Genomic DNA, 19,354 nt, shown 5'->3' with positions numbered 1-19,354 from the left:
ACAAGTTTATGTTTGTCGTAATATGTATATATGTGCTTTGCTCAAGCTTTTTGTCTCAAACTCAGCACATCCAACAGAACCTCAGTTTCGGATTAGGTTTTTTTTCCTTCTCCTTCTCATCCTTCCCCCAAGGTATACCTTTTTTTCCTCCTTTTTTTACGTGTTCCCGTTTTATCTTATATACAGTATGTCTGTTCTTAGACAAGTTTCTACTGAAAATGCAATTATTTTAAACTTTTTAAGTGCAATGACAATAAAGTTACATTCCATTACATTACATCTATTGTATGCCAACCACATCAGAAAACCGGAAATTTCACAATAAGTTACCTCATACGACAGCAGCCAATGGAGGAGCCTGATACAAAATACATGAATTACAAATGCATCAATAACCGATTTATAATCAAACTTTGTCCCTGAATCTTATCAATCTTGAGGTGCCCAAAGATTCACAAACTTACTGCATCGAAACTTACTTCTTCTTTTGTATTTCCTACAGTGGGGATTTGCTGGTGGGGGGGATGTGACATAATGGCGTAATCGTTGAATTTGCATGATTAGCAATGGCGTATTTTTTTTCGAATATTGAAAAAAAAACAACATAAAAAGCAAAACAATCCGCAAAATAGCCTTCCTACTTTGCTTCTTTCTGTCTAAATAAGGATTTATTATTCATGATTTTATTCACCTTTTTTTGTAATTTTATCCATCTGTAAAGGACTTTAGATTATCTTTCGTACAAATTGTTCTGTACAAATAAACTTGCCTTGGCGTGGCGAAGTTGGGAGAGTGGCCGTGCCAGCAATCTGAGGGTTACTGGTTCAATCCCCACCTTCTACCATCCTAGTCACGTCCGTTGTGTCCTTGAGCAAGACACTTCACCCTTGCTCCTGATGGGTCCTGGTGAGCGCCTTGCATGGCAGCTCCCGCCATCAGTGTGTGAATGTGTGTGTGAATGGGTGAATGTGGAAATACTGTCAAAGTGCTTTGGGCTCCTTAAAAAAAAAAGGCGTAGAAAACCGCTATACAAGTACTACCATTTGCCTAAATATGATTGTGTTTTTTCAGCTGGACGGATAACTCCTAAATGCATGGTTTTTCCTTTTCCCCAGGGACAAAGATGCTCTGTGGCAGAAGTCGGACGCGCTGGAGTTTGAACAGAAGCTGCGGGCGGAGGAGCGGTGGTGGTTGGTGGACAAAGAGGCCACCAACTGCCTGGGCTGCCAGGGCCAGTTCACCTGGTGGCTGCGTAGGCATCACTGCAGGTGCACACATGCTCAACTTAAAACCCTAACTTAAAAGCACCAATAACAGTAGTTTTGTGTAGACTCTGCGGCCGCATCTTCTGCTACTACTGCAGTAACAACTACGCCATGATCAAGCACAGCGGCAAGAAGGAGCGCTGCTGCAGAGACTGTTACAGCCAGCACAGTGCGGTGGTGGAGCGCTTTACCGCGGTCGAGCCTAGCCCATCTGATCAGCAGCCATCTCTTCCTGGGGCCGGGCCGCAGCCTGCCCCTGATCCCGCTTCGCATAAACCTTCTCCCAAAGTCACAGGTACAAAGCATGACAGTTTATTTGACATCAATCAGTACTTCTGTAAAGCTCATCAACTCATACCGTCTAAGAAGTGAAAAGATTGACTGAAGATTATAATTACAAAACCCAAAACCAGTGAAGGTGGCACGTTGTGTAATTTGTAAATAAAAGCAGAATACTATGATTTGCAAATCCTTTTCAACTTATATTCAATTGAATGGACTGCAAAGACAGGATATGTAATGTTATAGCTGAGACACTACATTTTTTTTTTTTTGCAAATCATTAATTTCGAATTTAATGGCAGAAACACATTGCAAAAAAGTTGGCTCGGGGGCATTTTTACCCTTGTGATACATGACCTTTCCTTTGATCGACACTTTGTGAACCGAGGAGATTATTTTTTTAAGCTTTTCAGGTGGAATTCTTTCCCATTCTTGCTTGATTTACAGCTTAAGTTGTTCAACGGGGTCTCAGTTGTGGTATTTTAGGCTTCATAATGCGCCACACATTTTCAATGGGAGACAGGTCTGGACTACAGGCAGGCCAGTCTAGTACCCGCACTCTTTTACTATGAAGCCATGTTGTAACACGTGGTGTGGCATTGTCTTGCTGAAATAAGCAGGGGCGTCCATGATAACGTTGCTTGAATGGCAGTATATGTTGCTCCAAAACCTGTATGTACTTTTCAGCATTAATGCTGCCTCACAGATGTGTAAGTTACCCATGCCGTGGGCACTAATACACCCCCATACCATCGCAGATGCTGGTTTTTGAACTTTGCGCCATAACAATCCGGATGGTTCTTTTCTTCTTTGTTCCGGAAGACACAACATATACAGTTTCCAAAAACAATTTGAAATGTGGACTCTTCAGACCACAGAAAAGTTTCACTTTGCATCAGTCCATCTTAGACGAGCTCGGGCCCAGCAAAGCGTTTCTGGGTGTTGTTGATAAATGGCTTTCGCTTCGCAAAGTAGAGTTTTAACTTGCACTTACATAGGGTATGTAGTGACGAACTGTAGTTACTGACAGTGGTTTTTCTGAAGTGTTCCTGAGCGATATCCTTTACACACTGATGTCGCTTTTTCGTGCACTACCGCCTGAGGGATCAAAGTTCCGTAATATCTTCTCTTACGTGCAGTCATTGCTCTAGATTCTCCAAACTTTTTGATGATTATGGACCTTAGATGATGAAATACTCAAAGTCGTTGCAATAGCTCGTTGAGAAATGTTGTTCTTAAACTGGTCGACAATTTGCTCACACATTTGTTCACAAAGTGGTGACCCTCGCCCCTTCTTTGTTTGTGAATGACTGAGCATTTCATGGAAACTGCTTTTATACCCAATCATGGCACTTATCTGTTCCCAGTTAGCCTGTTCACCTGTGGGATGTTCCACATAAGGGTTTGAGAGTCAGCTGTTTTGGATACAATCACTGTCGGACCTCCAGTACCATGAATTGATTAACGTGGACCCCGACTTAAACAAGTTGAAAAACTTATTCGGGTGTTACCATTTAGTGGTCAATTGTACGGAATATGTACTGTACTGTGCAATCTACTAATAAAAGTATCAATCAATCAATGAAGTATCAAAGCTGATGGGACAACTTTGACAAGCAAGACTTTTTGCTTTGTGTCATAAGAAAGGTGCAACATTATCTCATGTTTTTAATCATTGTTTAACGACAAATCGTGCAGTTAACTTTGGTGTGTTGGTTCCATTTGTGCGGATAGAGCCGGGGGCAACAGTGCGCGTGCGTAAAACGGGTCCGAGGGACTAAAAAAAAACATGATATAATGTATCTTTCCTTCTTGTTAGTGTGTACTGATGCTGAAGCCAATATATATTTCATTGCAAATGTATAATATTAATATAGTGATGATTAAATGCATTATAATTCCATGAGAGTTTTGCAGGGCTCTGTGTAAGTGCTGGCTGGTTTTAAAGATAATGTACATGTATCTTTAAATCAAGTATATCAAAATAAACATTATAAAAATAGAAGTGTAATGCCACCAAGTCAGCTTTTGCTGCCTTTTCAGGCTTCTGATTGAACCATGTGCATGACAGCAGGCGTTTGTGTGTAGACATAAACAGCCTTGAAACTACACTTGTCTGGATGGCGATCGTTTTAAGCATTTTTGAAACTATCCGTGTTCGTGTGAACATGGCCTAAGACCATTAAAGGCCTACTGAAATTAGACTTTCTTATTTAAACGGGGATAGCAGGTCCATTCTATGTGTAATACTTGATCATTTTGCGATATTGCCATAATTTTGCTGAAAGGATTTAGTAGAGAACATCGACGATAAAGTTCGCAACTTTTGGTCGCTAGTAAAAAAGCCTTGCCTGTATCGGAAGTAGCAGAAGATGTGCGCGTGACGTCACGGGTTGTAGGGCTCCTCACATCCTCACATTGTTTATAATCATAGCCACCAGCAGCAAGAGCGATTCGGACCGAGAGAGCGACGGTTTCCCCTTTAATTTGAGCGAGGATGAAAGATTCGTGGATGAGGAAAGTTAGAGTGAAGCACTAGAAAAAAGAAGAAAAATAAATAAAAGGGGTGTGGTGAGCAGTCCTCAACTTTCTCAGTCTTTTTTGCCACTTGTCCCAGCTTTTTTGAAACATGTTGCCGGCATCAAATTCCAAATGAACTGATATTAGCAAAAAATAATGTTTTCCAGTTGGAACGTTAAGTATCTTGTCTTTGCAGTCCATACAATTGAATACAGGTTGAAAAGGATTTGCAAATCATTGTATTCTGTTTTTATTTACCATTTACACAACATGCCAACTTCACTGGTTTTGGGGTTTGTATTTTTACAACTACATAACCATAACTATTGCTGTAATTTATCATTTTGCTTCAAGTGTTTTCTGGTCTTTTTTGTAGTTCTATCCGACCACAGCAGCAAACCTGATGATGGCGTCTTTGACATCATCACGGAAGAGGAGGTGAACGGTGTCTACGACAGCGACACCAATTCCCAAACCACTGGAGGCTCCTTCGAGGGGGAACCAGAGCGAAGGCTGCCCGGATCCTTAGATATGTGAGTTTCCACCAAGCTAAACACTTAATACAGTTTCTCTTCCCCTATAAAGATCATGAATGTGTGATTGCAGCCAGCCCAGGGGGCTATTTTCATCTTCTCCACCCTTTTAGGATGGGGATCAGGAAATGTAGAAGTACAAGTTCCCTGTTGTGAGAAAAATTGCATAGGTGGCTATTTTCATCTTCTCCACCCTTTTAGGATGGGGATCAGGAAATGTAGAAGTACAAGTTCCCTGTTGTGAGAAAAATAGCATAATTTAGCCCCTGCTGTGAACCTCTCACTTTTACTTTTTAGAAAACTATAGACTTACAGTTGACACTGCTGCTTCTTGCCTGAAAGTAAAACCCTTCAATTTTAGGCAAGGAAGACATAATTAAAGGTCCCAGTATTTTTTTCAACGATTTTAATATCACATCAAATCACAGTTGAGATTTATGGTGTGTTGGCCAAACTCCAGCCTCGATGTTGAAATTTAGACAGTCTAAAAGTAACTAGCAAGACCTTTTGGGAACGTGGCGTTTTTTTTGACTTTGGTTTTAATGTTTATAAGCTGTGTTTGTGTCTCCGATATTGTGAGTGGCCAGAGTTTAGAAGTGGGACTTGTTTTAACGGATTCGATGCATGTTTTTTACGTTTTGTTTTTTATCTGTGTGAAACAATTTTGGTATTATTTGACTCAAACCTTAATATATGTAGATGTATGTTTTGGAATATTAAGAGTACATGATAAACAAATTATTTATTTTAGTGTAAAATAACAAATAAGGTGTATTTGGTAAAGCAATTTGATTTGTTAATACACTTCATATAAAGCACCTTGTCATTTATTGACATTTTACAAGCTATTTTTGGTTCTCAACGGTCAATAAGTATCCATGCACTAAATTAGTCCGATTCCTCAAATAGTTTGTCTCTAAATAAGCCTTTTAAAACCCATGGTAACGCCTTAACCCGATCGTTTTTGGTTATTGAAAAGTCGGGCTAACACACCTGAATTATGCGATTTGAAACCAGATCTCTCGATGGGGTGTGTGCAGCCGGGCAACCTGGAATCAGATACCATTCAAAAAAAAATTTGCAAAAGTTGTAATGAAGATGAGACTGTTTGTTTGGTTCACAAATTAAAAGAACAGAACATGTTGAAGTGAATCAATGGTATGAAAAAAATTAATACATTTCTTTAGGAAAATAGCTAAAGAAATGTACAATGTCGTTTTAATTCGGACTCCTGTACGAAATCCAAATGATACGTAAGATGATGAACCAGGTACATTAAAGGAAAATAATAAAGCCTACACAAACCTCTTCATGCTACATTTTTGCACTCCAAACTGATTAACATTCCGTACAACTGGCAAGATAGTCCAGAACAATAGCAACCTTCCTCTGGAATAGTATCAGTCGATACACAAACGGTCTTTTCTTTTGGATTTAAAACTCCTTCCATTAAATCAACTTCGAGACATTCAAAAGTTTTGTTTCCATTAATTTCATCCGAAAAATCCTTTGAGAAAGTTTTCCGCCTGTCTTTTATTTGCGTCGCACCTGCATTCTTGGTGGTAGCATCATGTTTGTAGCGCAATACAAGATCATTTATTGATGCTGTCTGCTATTTAACATCAGCATAGCCATTAGAGACGGGAGGATTTGTAGTCTGTGCCAATATTGCAGCGGACATAACTTATGAATATTTGTGATTTATTTGAATCACAAATATTGAAATTCAACTATTTGGTGCATTTGCAAACAGCTAAAATTATGTACAAAACAAACTATGACCTGTTACCCAAGAATGTACAAAAATTCTTCTCAACAAAAGAGTAAAATCTAAATTAAAACTTTTGTATGCTCGTACAACACTTAAAACTTTTAGCATATCTGTATGTGGAATTCAATTATGGAATGGATTAACCAAAAATAAATCGAACAAAGCACCAATAGGACTCAGTTTAGGAGACTGTTCAAACTACAAGTGTTCACAAAGTACACAGAACAAGAATTATGATCAACATCAGCTTAGATAGGCTCCAGCACCCCGTACGACACCAAAAGGGACAAGCGGTAGGAAATGGATGGATCTTGAACCCTTTTTTTTTTTTTACTCATGTATTTAATATTAGTTTACTTACTCTGGTATATTATTTATTTATTCACTGTTCTGTTACAGAGAACAAGGAAAAGGGATAAAATTGCAATTGTATGAAAAGGGGTAGGATTAAATAAGCTCAGCTTCTTCCTACTCCTTTTTGGACGTGCGGTAATGAAACAACTGGAAATGTGTGATACCGGTACATTACATTGTATCATATGCATGTTCTAAATAAACTGAAACTGAACTGAACTTAAAACAAGTTGCAAGGATCCGCAATGCCTAGTGTGACGTCACTGGTCAACCAGAAAACTAATTATTTTCTTTAAAAATTAAATAAGCCCCCCCAGTGTACGAGAGGCACAAGGCGTATTACCAATAGTCGCATTAGAGACTGTGCATGGACACTTGGACTTAACACGTGGGTGTGAAAATACAAAAAACTGAACTATTTGAGAAATTTTACATATTTAAATCATGGAAACGTCAGGGCAGCACGGTGGTACCGGTCTGCCTCACAATACGAATGTCCCGAGTAGTCCTGAGTTCAATCCCGGACTCGGGATATTTCTGTGTGGAGTTTGCATGTCCTCCACGTGACTGCGTGGGTTACCTCCGGGTACTCCGGCTTCCTCCCACTTCCAAAGACATGCACCTTGGGATAGGTTGATTGGCAACACTAAATTGGCCCTGGTGTGTGAATGTGAGTGTGAATGTTGTCTGTCTATCTGTGTTGGCCCTTCGATGAGGTAGCGACTTGTCCAGGGTGTACCCCGCCTTCCACCCGATTGTAGCTGAGATAGGCTCTAGTGCCCCCCGCAACCCTGAAGGGAATAAGTGGTAAAAAATGGATGGATGGAAACGTCAGGGGCGCTGTGAGGTTAAAAAAAATCCTAATGGCCAGTCCACACCTGTAACCTGCTCTCTTCCTGGTAAAATACAATGTTCCGTAAACTACACTCGTACTATGACAAAAGCAGTGTTCAAAAAAGATGCATGATATCAATCAGAGTCACGTTGGCAACAATGCAGCATCAGGAAGTCAATCAATAAACTTGTGTGCAATCTAGGGAGACAAGCTTCCGTCTGAGCTGTGGTTTTTCTCCTGGCACAAGGACAAAACTGCTTTTTGAGACGAGTTTATGTGTGGGGCTAGAAGTGATACTTTTATGCATATACAGTACACTAACTCTGCACGTGATGCAAACTATGTTAACAGGTGCTGTACAGTACTGCTTAGTGCTGACTGAACAAATGTAGTTAGTGCTGGGCGATATGATGATACATATTGTGGGCACGATAGAAACATGTCTATCGTGCCATTTCTATTTTTATCGTTTCAAGAGATAGGCTGTATTTTATCCATAGGGCTTGTGCCATCAGATGATTCATAGTAACAACAACAATAATTGCACATTCAGTCAGTGTATTTGGTGTCAAAACAGGAGAGAAAAATATATTTTCTTTCAAAGAAAAGGATGCGTTCACATGTAGGCTCACATTTCTCTTTCGATTTTGTGGCATCACGCCGCTTTACGTGCCCGCTTTGTGTCCAGTATCTCCCGCCGTTGCGGGTTACCCGGGTTACTACACACATGAGGGGATCATTGTAAGTAAAGATAGAGACAGGACGGGTAGGCGATGCGCTGGCGGAAAAAGAAATTTAAACCCTACAAACAGCGGAGACGGAGTCCCAGGACGAACTCCTACCCAAACAAGGGGGTAGCTATTCAGTCTGGCTTTATTTATCGCTGCCTGCAAACTACTTATTTCCCAGAGGATCACACCGGAGCGGCGATAGCCCAAGGTATGTGTGGCAGCTAACGTTAATATTGCTGTGTTTATCCATGTTTCTTATGTCGTTTTTCTAACATACCTCTGAATAGAGTGTAAGGGTGTACCTTTGCATGTAGTATCCAATTTACTATTACGCTGTCCTGTCAGGCTTCGTGTAGTGTTAGTATTCATGTGGTTGTGTGTGGCAGTGAACCCTGAAACATATGTTTTGTTGCTATTTTTGTTTGCTATACCAAATGTATTTGTTTATTTCACTTGCAAATAAAGAGAGACAAAAGGTAAGTGGTCATGTATGTTGTAACATTTTTCATAGAACTGAAAGCGTACCATAGCTATATTGTGGTATTTATTAGTTCATTTAGTCATTTTTATACTTCAGTTTAGGCCAAAAATATGTAAATATGGTTTAGAAAAAATAACGATAGAGCAGTCCCAGCATCATTGGCTGGCCCGCCCACAGAGGTAGCGATGCCCACCCTGGCCTTGAAGCTGTTTATTTTATTTGGGTTTTGTCTTTTACATCAGAGTAGGGGAAAATAAGATATAATTAATCAAAACAAAGTGATGTTGATTAAGGCCATGTCCATACGAACCACGAATGTTTAATACTTCCAGTCATCTGATGACGTCACGGTTGTTTGTTGTTGTTTCCTACACTGCCTTGCTGTCTTTAAACACTCTAAAATGACTTACTGTATGTCCGAACATAAACATGCTGCTATTTTCACTCTACATTGAGCAAAAGAGACACATCAAAACGGGCTTTCAAAGAGGCTAGGAAACTTCCTCCAACGGCAATGAGAGTCAGCTGTTTTGGATACAATCACTGTCGGACCTCCAGCTGATGGGACAACTTTGACAAGCAAGACTTTTGGCTTTGTGTCATAAGAAAGGTGCAACATTATCTCATGTTTTTAATCATTGTTTAATGACAAATCTTGCAGTTAACTTTGGTGTGTTGGTTCCATTTGTGCGGATAGAGCCGGGGGCAACAGTGCGCGTGCGTAAAACGGGTCCGAGGGACTAAAAAAAAACATGATATAATGTATCTTTCCTTCTTGTTAGAGTGTACTGATGCTGAAGCCAATATATATTTCATTGCAAATGTATAATATTAATATAGTGATGATTAAATGCATTATAATTCCATGAAAGTTTTGCAGGGCTCTGTGTAAGTGCTGGCTGGTTTTAAAGATAATGTACATGTATCTTTAAATCAAGTATATCAAAATAAACATTATAAAAATAGAAGTGTAATGCCACCAAGTCAGCTTTTGCTGCCTTTTCAGGCTTCTGATTGAACCATGTGCATGACAGCAGGCGTTTGTGTGTAGACATAAACAGCCTTGGAACTACACTTGTCTGGATGGCGATCGTTTTAAGCATTTTTGAAACTATCCGTGTTCGTGTGAACATGGCCTAAGACCATTAAAGGCCTACTGAAATTAGACTTTCTTATTTAAACGGGGATAGCAGGTCCATTCTATGTGTAATACTTGATCATTTTGCGATATTGCCATAATTTTGCTGAAAGGATTTAGTAGAGAACATCGACGATAAAGTTCGCAACTTTTGGTCGCTAGTAAAAAAGCCTTGCCTGTACCGGAAGTAGCAGAAGATGTGCGCGTGACGTCACGGGTTGTAGGGCTCCTCACATCCTCACATTGTTTATAATCATAGCCACCAGCAGCAAGAGCGATTCGGAGCGAGAGAGCGACGGTGTCCCCTTTAATTTGAGCGAGGATGAAAGATTCGTGGATGAGGAAAGTTAGAGTGAAGCACTAGAAAAAAGAAGAAAAATAAATAAATAAAAGGGGTGTGGTGACCGCCAGTGTCTCTGATGGAAGCGATGGAGGAGCCAAGAAAGTCGCAGCTGCCTCTTTGACAGCTGCAGGAGGATGCAAGCTCTGCTCATGTCTCCGGTAAGAGCCGACTTATTACCACAATTTTCTCACCGAAACCTGCTGGTTGGCATATGGTAGAGAAACATGTTCGCTTGACCTCTCTGTTCTATATTAAAGCTTCACAACAAACAAAGAAACACCGGCTGTGTTTTAGTTGCTAAAGACAGCTGCAATCCACCGCTTTCCACCAACAGCATTCTTCTTTATAGTCTCCATTATTAATTGAACTAATTGCAAAAGATTCAGCAACACAGATGTCCAAAATACTGTGTAATTATGCGATTAAAGCAGACAACTTTTAGCCGTGAGTGGTGCTGGGTTAAAATGTCCGCTCCAACCAATAACGTCACAAGCACGCGACAACTAAGCGTCATCATACCGCGATGTTTTAAACAGGAAACTTCGCAGGAAATTTAAAATTGCAATTTATTAAACTAAACCGGCCTTATTGGCATGTGTTGCAATGTTAAGATTTCATCATTGATATATAAACTATCAGACTGCGTGGTCGGTAGTAGTGGGTTTCAGTAGGCCTTTAAACAATTAACTGACGTGTTGGTAAACATATAAAACAAGACGAAAATATTGACAGAAACAAAATCCGATCATATTTATTTTTGTTTTGTCGATGGGTGAGATAAGTTTGATATATATCCAATCACAGTTCTTTAATAGCATACGTAGAAAGAGGGTAGGAGATTAGTTATGAAGAAGAGCCAGTCAGATGCTTTTATTTGTGAGATAAAGTCACTCCTAAAAACAAAATGTGTGGATTTAACATGTTCCACATCAAAATATCTATATAACTCGGGATAAATTGAATAGCACACTTTTCATTTTACTGCTATGATACCATTAGTATGGATGGATAGATGGATGGATGGATGGAAGTTCATTCATACTACTTTATCCAAAAATGTTACATAAGTAAATAATAGATGCAGTGCGTTACTACCCACCTCTGCCCTAGGGACACATACTACTGTTACAACATTTTCAACATTAAAAGTCACTTCTGCATAATAGAGGACCTTTCATGAAAGCTTTAGTCCCATCACTGTAAGTTCATGGTGACATCTGGCTTCTTTGCAAATACAGTGTTGTTTTGAGAATACTAATACAGCTGGAGATTGCAAACTTTGACACTGGTTCAGTCTTGAGCTTGGACATGGTTAAAATGATCTCCACTGGCTCGCAGGTGCACTTTCAACTACATATGAGTATATTTATCAGTGGTGAGAGTTGGCTGCTGATGGCTACATAATGACATCTCCATGACGACAGAGCACATTTCATTGCCTTCTAAGAAGGGATTGAAAGCCCCAGACAAAAAAAAAAACTCCAGTGGTGATGTTTGCTGAAGATTACTTTATCAAATTGGTTTGGTCCTTTAAACTGTACTGCCCCACAGACCTGTGGGTGAAAAACCAGATGCAAAGTCATTATGCTGGAGGGTTTCACTGAGACATCTTGCCTACTCTTGGACCTTGAGGATCAAAAAGTTAATAGTTGTTTTTCTTTTTGCAGAGGTGTAGGAGATATAACCTCTGACGACCCTGAGGAGAACAATTCTACACTGCAGGATTCGGAAATCAACCTTCTCAAATCAGGAGAACTCACGTGAGTGCTGACATGTGGCTTTTAACAAGTTGATTTTTATGCAACACCTTCTCTGCATGACACTCCTCTCAGGATGGCCGTGCCGCTGAGCATCGACGATATTTCCCAGTTTGGCGACGGCTCCCGGGAACTCTTCATCAAGTCCAGCTGTTACAGCGTGGTGACGGTTGCCGTGGGCGACTGTGGGCTCACCATCAGTTGGATGTTTTCCTCTGAACCTAAAAGCATCTCCTTTAGTGTGGTCTACCAGGAATTTTCTGACTCTCAGGTGGAGCAGTCAAAGGTAGTTACAGACCCATGTTTATTCTGCTCAGGTCCTCACTAAGCTAAAGTCTATTAATTTAGAGTGCTTATATCGGAAGCAGGCAATAATTGAAGATGAGGTAATAAAACAACTTCATTTTACTAGTAAGTATATTTCACTACACAGCAGCAGGAGCTGCTGATTCAGTAATAATGGTGGTGATGAGTTCTCTCTAACTTGAAAAGGTCCTCAATTTCGTCCAAAAAATCCAATAGATAACCATCCAAAAAGCGCCAACAACATTCCATTTACATTTCATGATTTGACTGTTAACCAAGTATTAGTGATATTGTTATTACAAGCTCTAACGCAGACAAACTATTTATAGCGACGAAGTGATCACTTCTGCGTGTCCCTATGTTTACATCATCGAGTGGTCACCTCCTTCCTCGCTTCTTTGCTCCCTGTAAGTTTATTGTAGATCATGAATCATGTATCTGGCTTCACGGTGGCAGAGGGGTTAGTGCGTCTGCCTCACAATACGAAATTCCTGCAGTCCTGGGTTCAAATCCAGGCTCGGGATCTTTCTGTGTGGAGTTTGCATGTTCTCCCCGTGAATGCGTGGGTTCCCTCCGGGTACTCCGGCTTCCTCCCACTTCCAAAGACATGCACCTGGGGATAGGTTGATTGGCAACACTAAAATTGGCCCTAGTGTGTGAATGTGAGTGTGAATGTTGTCTGTCTATCTGTGTTGGCCCTGCGATGAGGTGGCGACTTGTCCAGGTTGTACCCCGCCTTCCGCCCGATTGTAGCTGAGATAGGCGCCAGCGCCCCCCGCGACCCCAAAAAGGGAATAAGCGGTAGAAAATGGATGGATGGAATCATGTATCTCACCTGGACATGAGACGTCTGAGTAGGTATTTCGGCAAGTTGGTACACTTAAACAGTCATTTAGGACCCTAAACTTGTGAGGACGGCATGAAAAGACGCGTGTACCCCCTCCTCCCCCACTCCCCGTGCGTCCCCACCCCGTTTCTTCATGAGGAGAAATTCTTCATCTAAATTATAATGGGAACATCCTAGCAATCGGCATTCTAATGACAGCAGACGTTGCACAGTAAGTGATGTTTTATTATGTTTGTTGGCTCTCATGACATCTAAAGTGAGTAATAATCAGTGATACAGAAAAAAAAAGCAAATTAATGCACCGCGTATCCTTAGAATTATCAAAATACGTAAATATTAAATGTTATTATGAATGTGCCTGTTACTACATTACATATATACTTACTGTAGAGGGAGAGTGTGATCCACGCGCCCGCAGGAGCAAAGGTCACCGCCTCTGTTGAGGGCGGAGCACCATCGGATAGGGGCGGGGCATTTGCTGACTGCGAGACACAGCTGGCAAGTGATTAGTGGTAGTCTAATCATCTGTTGTCTTTAACAGTGAGCAGCCGGGAGCACAGCGAGAGAGAGGATACGGACGCGACTGAAAGGTCACGTTCCGCGAACCAAAAAGACTTTGATAAAAAAATATGTGCATTAAAACTTTGTTAAAACGGCACGCTTGGCTCCTGTAAAGTGTCTGTCAGTGGGACCGCGAGGAAACGACTTCCACACTTACGTCATGTATATAAAACATCAATGGAGGTGTTTGGATGTCTTTTTAAGGGCTTAATAGGCGGAATTGCGTGGCACCCATAGGCTCCATTGTAGGCCAACTTTTGATCGCATTTATTTAATATTTAGATTGCAAAAAAACAACATCCATTGTCGTGTCTTTCATAATGATTGTGAACAACAGGCAAAATTCCAAAAATAAGTGCAGTGTCCCTTTAACATACGGAAAGTAAGTTTAAGCTCTCTTCTGTCCGCCATTTCCTTCCCCACTTTGCTTCTTCTTTGTTATTTTTGTCAAACGGCACCATGCGCACTTGCGAATCGTTGTGCATGAGTAAATACATTTTTGTGTGTTTGGGGAGTTTTGGCAATCATTTCAATAGAGGTGAGTGTACAACAACTATGACCCCTGAATATTTTGGAACCGACCAACAAGTAATCCAAATGACAGATAGTCAGTGTAAACATTAATAAACAAAATGGGGTCCCAAAGCTTAACTTACCACACAATACATCGCTGCGCCCCCTACAGGTAATAATCATAACTCATGTTTTGATTGTGTTGATTAACATCAGGTGAAAATTGAATTCCACCCGCATCCCAACGTTTCTTTGTCTTTTGTTGTTAAGGTTCTTATTCCTCTGACGCGCTGCAATTCTCACAAAGAAACTATCCGAGGGCAGCTGAAAGTGCGTCGGTCCGGCACGTACATGCTCATCTTCGACAACTCCTTCTCACGGTAAGGCGCCGTGTTGCAACTCTCTCGCCATCTTGAGTGTTTGGACACTTGGGAATGAGCCATTTAAAAAACTAAACTCCTGCAACAGTTTGCCAGCTGTTGTATTTGCTTCATACTCCCGCTAATTGGATTGTACCCGTTTTCATGCAAAAAATTTTCCCCCCCCGCAGGTTTATCTCTAAGAAAGTCTTCTACCATCTGACCATGGAAAAGCCCATCATCTACGATGGAAGCGACTGCCCCTGAAGCTTTAGCATCAGTGTTGTTGCATAAGTATCACCATGGCAACCAAAGGGATAAAAGTGTTAGAAGAGATGTTTATAAAAAAAAATTTGTCGCTGACCACTGCAAAAATGTATCTCTGACGTTTGTGTCTCGGAGAGATCTGCTTTTCTTTGTACAGCGATTGTTGATTTCATAAACAAGTGAAGCCTTTTTATCTCTAACATTTTTCACATATCCACCAAGTGATGTTTTTTTAGTTACAATATGGCTAAGTAAGAATTAACTCAAAAGTTACACTAGCAATATGAAATATAGCACCTCATCGTGTTGAACTTTAAGGCATGTATCTCCAAATATTGTGATGCTTTTATATGAAAAACATTTTTACAAAAAAAAATAAAATCACAAAAGTTGGAGATACATGAATTATTTTTTTTTCAGGAAAAAAATTGACTAATAATATTATTTTGTTGTTGACACAACTTTGTTTCATATGAATGTGTCTTGCCATAAATGCTCAAATTATAGCCTAATCGTCTATTTGAACCACAAACTGGACGCCGGTAAGGCTGGTATTTTAAAAATTTGAAAACAAATTGTTCCTACGGTTTTTAAACTTGTAAAGTAATTCGGGGTGCATGAGAAAGTGGAAAGGAAAACATAGCTCTCTTTGAACACATGGTCATTTTTTAGAAAGTAAATTTCACAATACAGCAGCAACAGAACCAGAATTGTCATAGCAGTATGGAGCAAACTGCATAGTCAGCATTATCACCGCTGATGATTTGTTTGGAAACATGAATGAAACACATTTTGAAGCACATAAATAGGTAGATAAACATTATTGGTCAAGTTTAACCACTTTTATGACGTTAATTTGAAGACAAACTGCATCAGGAGGTTGCCTACAGCCACATCTGTTAACACTGTTAAAATAACCCCATTGGTTATTTGATTTTGTTCATCATGCGCCCACACAAATTAGGAGACTGATTAACTGAAATGAGGTGTTAATTGGAGCATTTACGGTGGAATAACACTAGCCAAAAGAAATGTATTTGTAAAAGCAGCCTATTATGACACTGGCTTGGTTTGTTTTTATTTTATTTCTACAGTTTTATGTTTTTTCCTATGTCTTCCAATTCCCATTCAATTTCCCAAAATGAGGTCAAACATCACGCACTTCTAGGAGGCAGTCATCATTTCATGGATTTGGAAAGTAAAACATTGAAAAGAATCAGAAAAAAAAATAACGCCCTCTTGCTTCCTACAAAGAGATAAGACAACACATTGCAGTATTTTACTGACTGTTGCCTCCAAGTGCCTGTTGACTCTTAATTGGCAGGAATTGTAGTGCACCTTGACGCCTGCTGTGAAAAGCAGTGAGGAAGACAACTTTTGTGTATGTTTGTGAGTGTGTAGGTTTGACTATAATTTGATGTCTTTTTCTTGCCATCTTTTTTAAATAGCATCCGCTTTCCTTGTACTTCTGTGTTTTTTGGAACGCAAAAAAACTGTCTTGAAGACACTACATTTTTCTTGCTAAAATACAAAGGGCATAACTTTGTAGATCTTTTCTATTTGTACGCAAAGACTCATATTTTGTCTACACAGCTGCACTTGTTGAAGAAAATATAAAACGTTCACATGATGCAATCTGTTTATCAATGTCTTTACTTGCAAATACATGCTGCAATCAATACTAAACTTGTAAAACAAGGACTTCTGAGGGATGATGGGTCAAATTTGGGCTAATAAGAGGTAAAAAGGTGTGGTAATTGTTTGATATGTCTTCCTAAAAAAAACCTCAAGCACTCAAGCTGAGGTTTTAGTGGAAAAATCATCAGCATCTTTCAGCAGATGTGTTACTCTTGTGTTTACACTTATGTTTTTATTAGGGGCCACTCCCTATTGTTTTGAAAATGTTGTATCTTGTTTTTTTTTTGCCATATTGCAACAAGGACTTCTGAGGGATGATGGGTTAAATTTGGGCTGATGATTGGTAAAACGTTGTGGTAATTGTTAAATATGTCTTCCTAAAAAAAACTCAAGCTGAGCTTTTAGTGGAAAAATCATCAGCATCTTTCAGCAGATGTGTTACTCTTGTGTTTACACTTATGTTTTTATTAGGGGCCACTCCCTATTGTTTTGAAAATGTTGTATCTTGTTTTTTTTTTTGCCATATTGCAACAAGGACTTCTGAGGGATGATGGGTTGAATTTGGGCTGATGAGAGGTAAAACGTTGTGGTAATTGTTAAATATGTCTTCCTAAAAAAAACTCAAGCTGAGCTTTTAGTGGAGAAATCATCAGCATCTTTCAGCAGATGTGTTACTCTTGTGTTTACAATTATGTTTTTATTAGGGGCCACACCCTATTGTATTGAAAATGTTGTATCTTTTTTTTTTGCCATATTGAAACAAAAAATGTCTCATTGCTTTAGGCTGTGCAGACTCACTTAATGAAATGTCTGAGTTCATACTGTACTCATATTTAGTATTGTATATATTTTTGTATATCAGCATTCATTCAGAAATCTTGCTCGTATTTCCTCAATGTTGTCTCTCAATGCTTTTATTCTGAAAACCCACACCAAGAAACGTTGACATCTTGTAGTTTTTGAGCTTGACAGGTGGATCTCCATTATTAACATGGAGAGTTAAGAGAGAGAGAGAGAAAGAGGCTCAGCATCCACAGCCGCTTCCAGCGTGGTTTCCACTTTTCACAAGCATGCTGCACGCCAACATGTTGCGGATGCAAACCAAAGGGACTTTCCTCACGCTCTGCTTGGCTCCTGCTGTGAGTACATCCTCCGTTATTACACTTTGGTGTTATTTGATGGATATGGATTTCTGGTGTGAAGAATGCGTGACATCCATCTAGAAAATGTAAAGTTAAATGGCAGCTGACCCATCGTTTTTATTTCAATATCGACTTGAATGAAAATGTATATTATGTTGATATACATTAATAGAAAAGGTGCATGGTAAGGACGATTTTGACTTATAAAAAATGTATAGGGCAGGGGTCACCAACCTTTTTAAAACCAAGAGCTACTTCTTGGGTACTGATTAATGCGAAGGGTTGCCAGTTTGATACACACTTAAATAAATTTCCAGAAATAGCCAATTTGTTCATTTTACCTTACATATATATATATATATATATATATATATATATATATATATATATATATATATACATATGTATATTAAAAAATGGGTATTTTTGTCTGTCATTCCGTCGTACATTTTTTTTTCCTTTTACGGAAGTTTTTTTTGTAGAGAATAAATGATGAAAAAAACATTTAATTGAACGGTTTAAAAGAGGAGAAAACACGAAAAAAATGAAAACTCAAAATTCAACCAAAAAAATGAAGGGAAAAACAAGCTAATTCGAATCTTTTTGAAAAAATAAAAAAAATAATTTATGGAACATCATTAGTCATTTTTTCTGGTTAGGATTCATTTTAAAATGTTGATGACATGTTTTAAATAGGTTAAAATCCACTTTGTAATAAGATTTAAATTTGATTCTACAGATTTTCTAGATTTGCCAGAATATATTTTTGGAATTTTAATCACAAGTTTGAATAAATATTTCACAAATATTCTTCGTCGAAAAAACAGAAGCTAAAATGAAGAATTAAATTAAAATGTATTTATCATTCTTGACAATAAAAAAAATAAATTTACTTGAACATTGATTTAAATATTCAGGAAAGAAGAGGAAGGAATTTCAAAGGTATGTGTGTTTTAAAAATCGTAAAATCCTTTTTAAGGTTGTATTTTTTTCTCTAAAATTGTCTTTCTGAAAGTTATGAGAAGCAAAGTAAAAAAATTAATTAATTTATTTAAACAAGTGAAGACCAAGTCTTGAAAATATTTTCTTGTATTTTCAAATTCTATTTTAGTTTTGTCTCTCTTAGAATTAAAAATGTCGAGCATAGCGAGACCAGCTTGCTAGTAAATAAATAAAATTTAAAAAATAGAGGCAACTCATTGGTAAGTGCTGCTATTTGAGCTATTTTTAGAACAGGCCAGCGGGCTACTCATCTGGTCCTTACGGGCTACCTGGTGCCCGCGGGCACCGCGTTGGTGACCCCTGCTATAGGGCAATCCTCTGCAGATTAATCAACAGTTTAATTTTTCTATTTGCAGTTTTTGTCACGTTTATTTTATTTAACTTATTACATTTTCTATTTTCAGATTAAAAAAAAGGAAAAATATTTTTATTTAGTTTTCATTGATTTTGAAAACTTGCATGTAGAAATTATGACTTTAGTAAATCCATTAAATAAATACATAAAGTATTATTATTAGATTTGTAATTGTTTGTGAACATTATACATTTTCCATTACAGTATATATATATATATATATATATATATATATATATATATACATACACAAACCCCGCTTCCATATGAGTTGGGAAATTGTGTTAGATGTAAATATAAACGGAATACAATGATTTGCAAATCCTTTTCAACCGATATTCAATTGAATGCACT

General features: G+C 38.7%; 2 protein-coding genes across 5 annotated transcripts in view; both read left to right on the top strand.

The window, feature by feature from the left end:
• The window catches only part of fyco1a (FYVE and coiled-coil domain autophagy adaptor 1a), a 44,856-nt gene extending 28,358 nt beyond the window's left edge, over positions 1-16,498 (top strand). For 2 of the 3 annotated variants that reach the window (XM_061888320.1, XM_061888321.1), the window contains exons 12-18: positions 1,116-1,268; positions 1,331-1,560; positions 4,444-4,600; positions 11,921-12,013; positions 12,086-12,296; positions 14,508-14,617; positions 14,788-16,498. In XM_061888320.1, coding sequence (XP_061744304.1) covers positions 1,116-1,268; positions 1,331-1,560; positions 4,444-4,600; positions 11,921-12,013; positions 12,086-12,296; positions 14,508-14,617; positions 14,788-14,863 — 1,030 coding nt within the window. In that variant the 3' untranslated portion in view covers positions 14,864-16,498. Of the gene's footprint in view, positions 1-1,115; positions 1,269-1,330; positions 1,561-4,443; positions 4,601-11,920; positions 12,014-12,085; positions 12,297-14,507; positions 14,622-14,787 lie in introns of those variants that run through there. The other variant, XM_061888322.1, reaches the window with a different exon arrangement.
• A 150-nt stretch (positions 16,499-16,648) lies between these two features.
• The window catches only part of ghrhrl (growth hormone releasing hormone receptor, like), a 67,416-nt gene continuing 64,710 nt past the window's right edge, over positions 16,649-19,354 (top strand). For both annotated transcript variants that reach the window (XM_061888324.1, XM_061888323.1), the window contains exon 1: positions 16,649-17,640. In XM_061888324.1, coding sequence (XP_061744308.1) covers positions 17,572-17,640 — 69 coding nt within the window. In that variant the 5' untranslated portion in view covers positions 16,649-17,571. The remainder of the gene's footprint in view (positions 17,641-19,354) is intronic.

Source organism: Nerophis ophidion, linkage group LG26 (assembly GCF_033978795.1).
Source record: "Nerophis ophidion isolate RoL-2023_Sa linkage group LG26, RoL_Noph_v1.0, whole genome shotgun sequence".
Lineage (NCBI taxonomy): Eukaryota > Metazoa > Chordata > Actinopteri > Syngnathiformes > Syngnathidae > Nerophis > Nerophis ophidion.
This window is presented reverse-complemented; position numbering and strand designations above follow the sequence as displayed.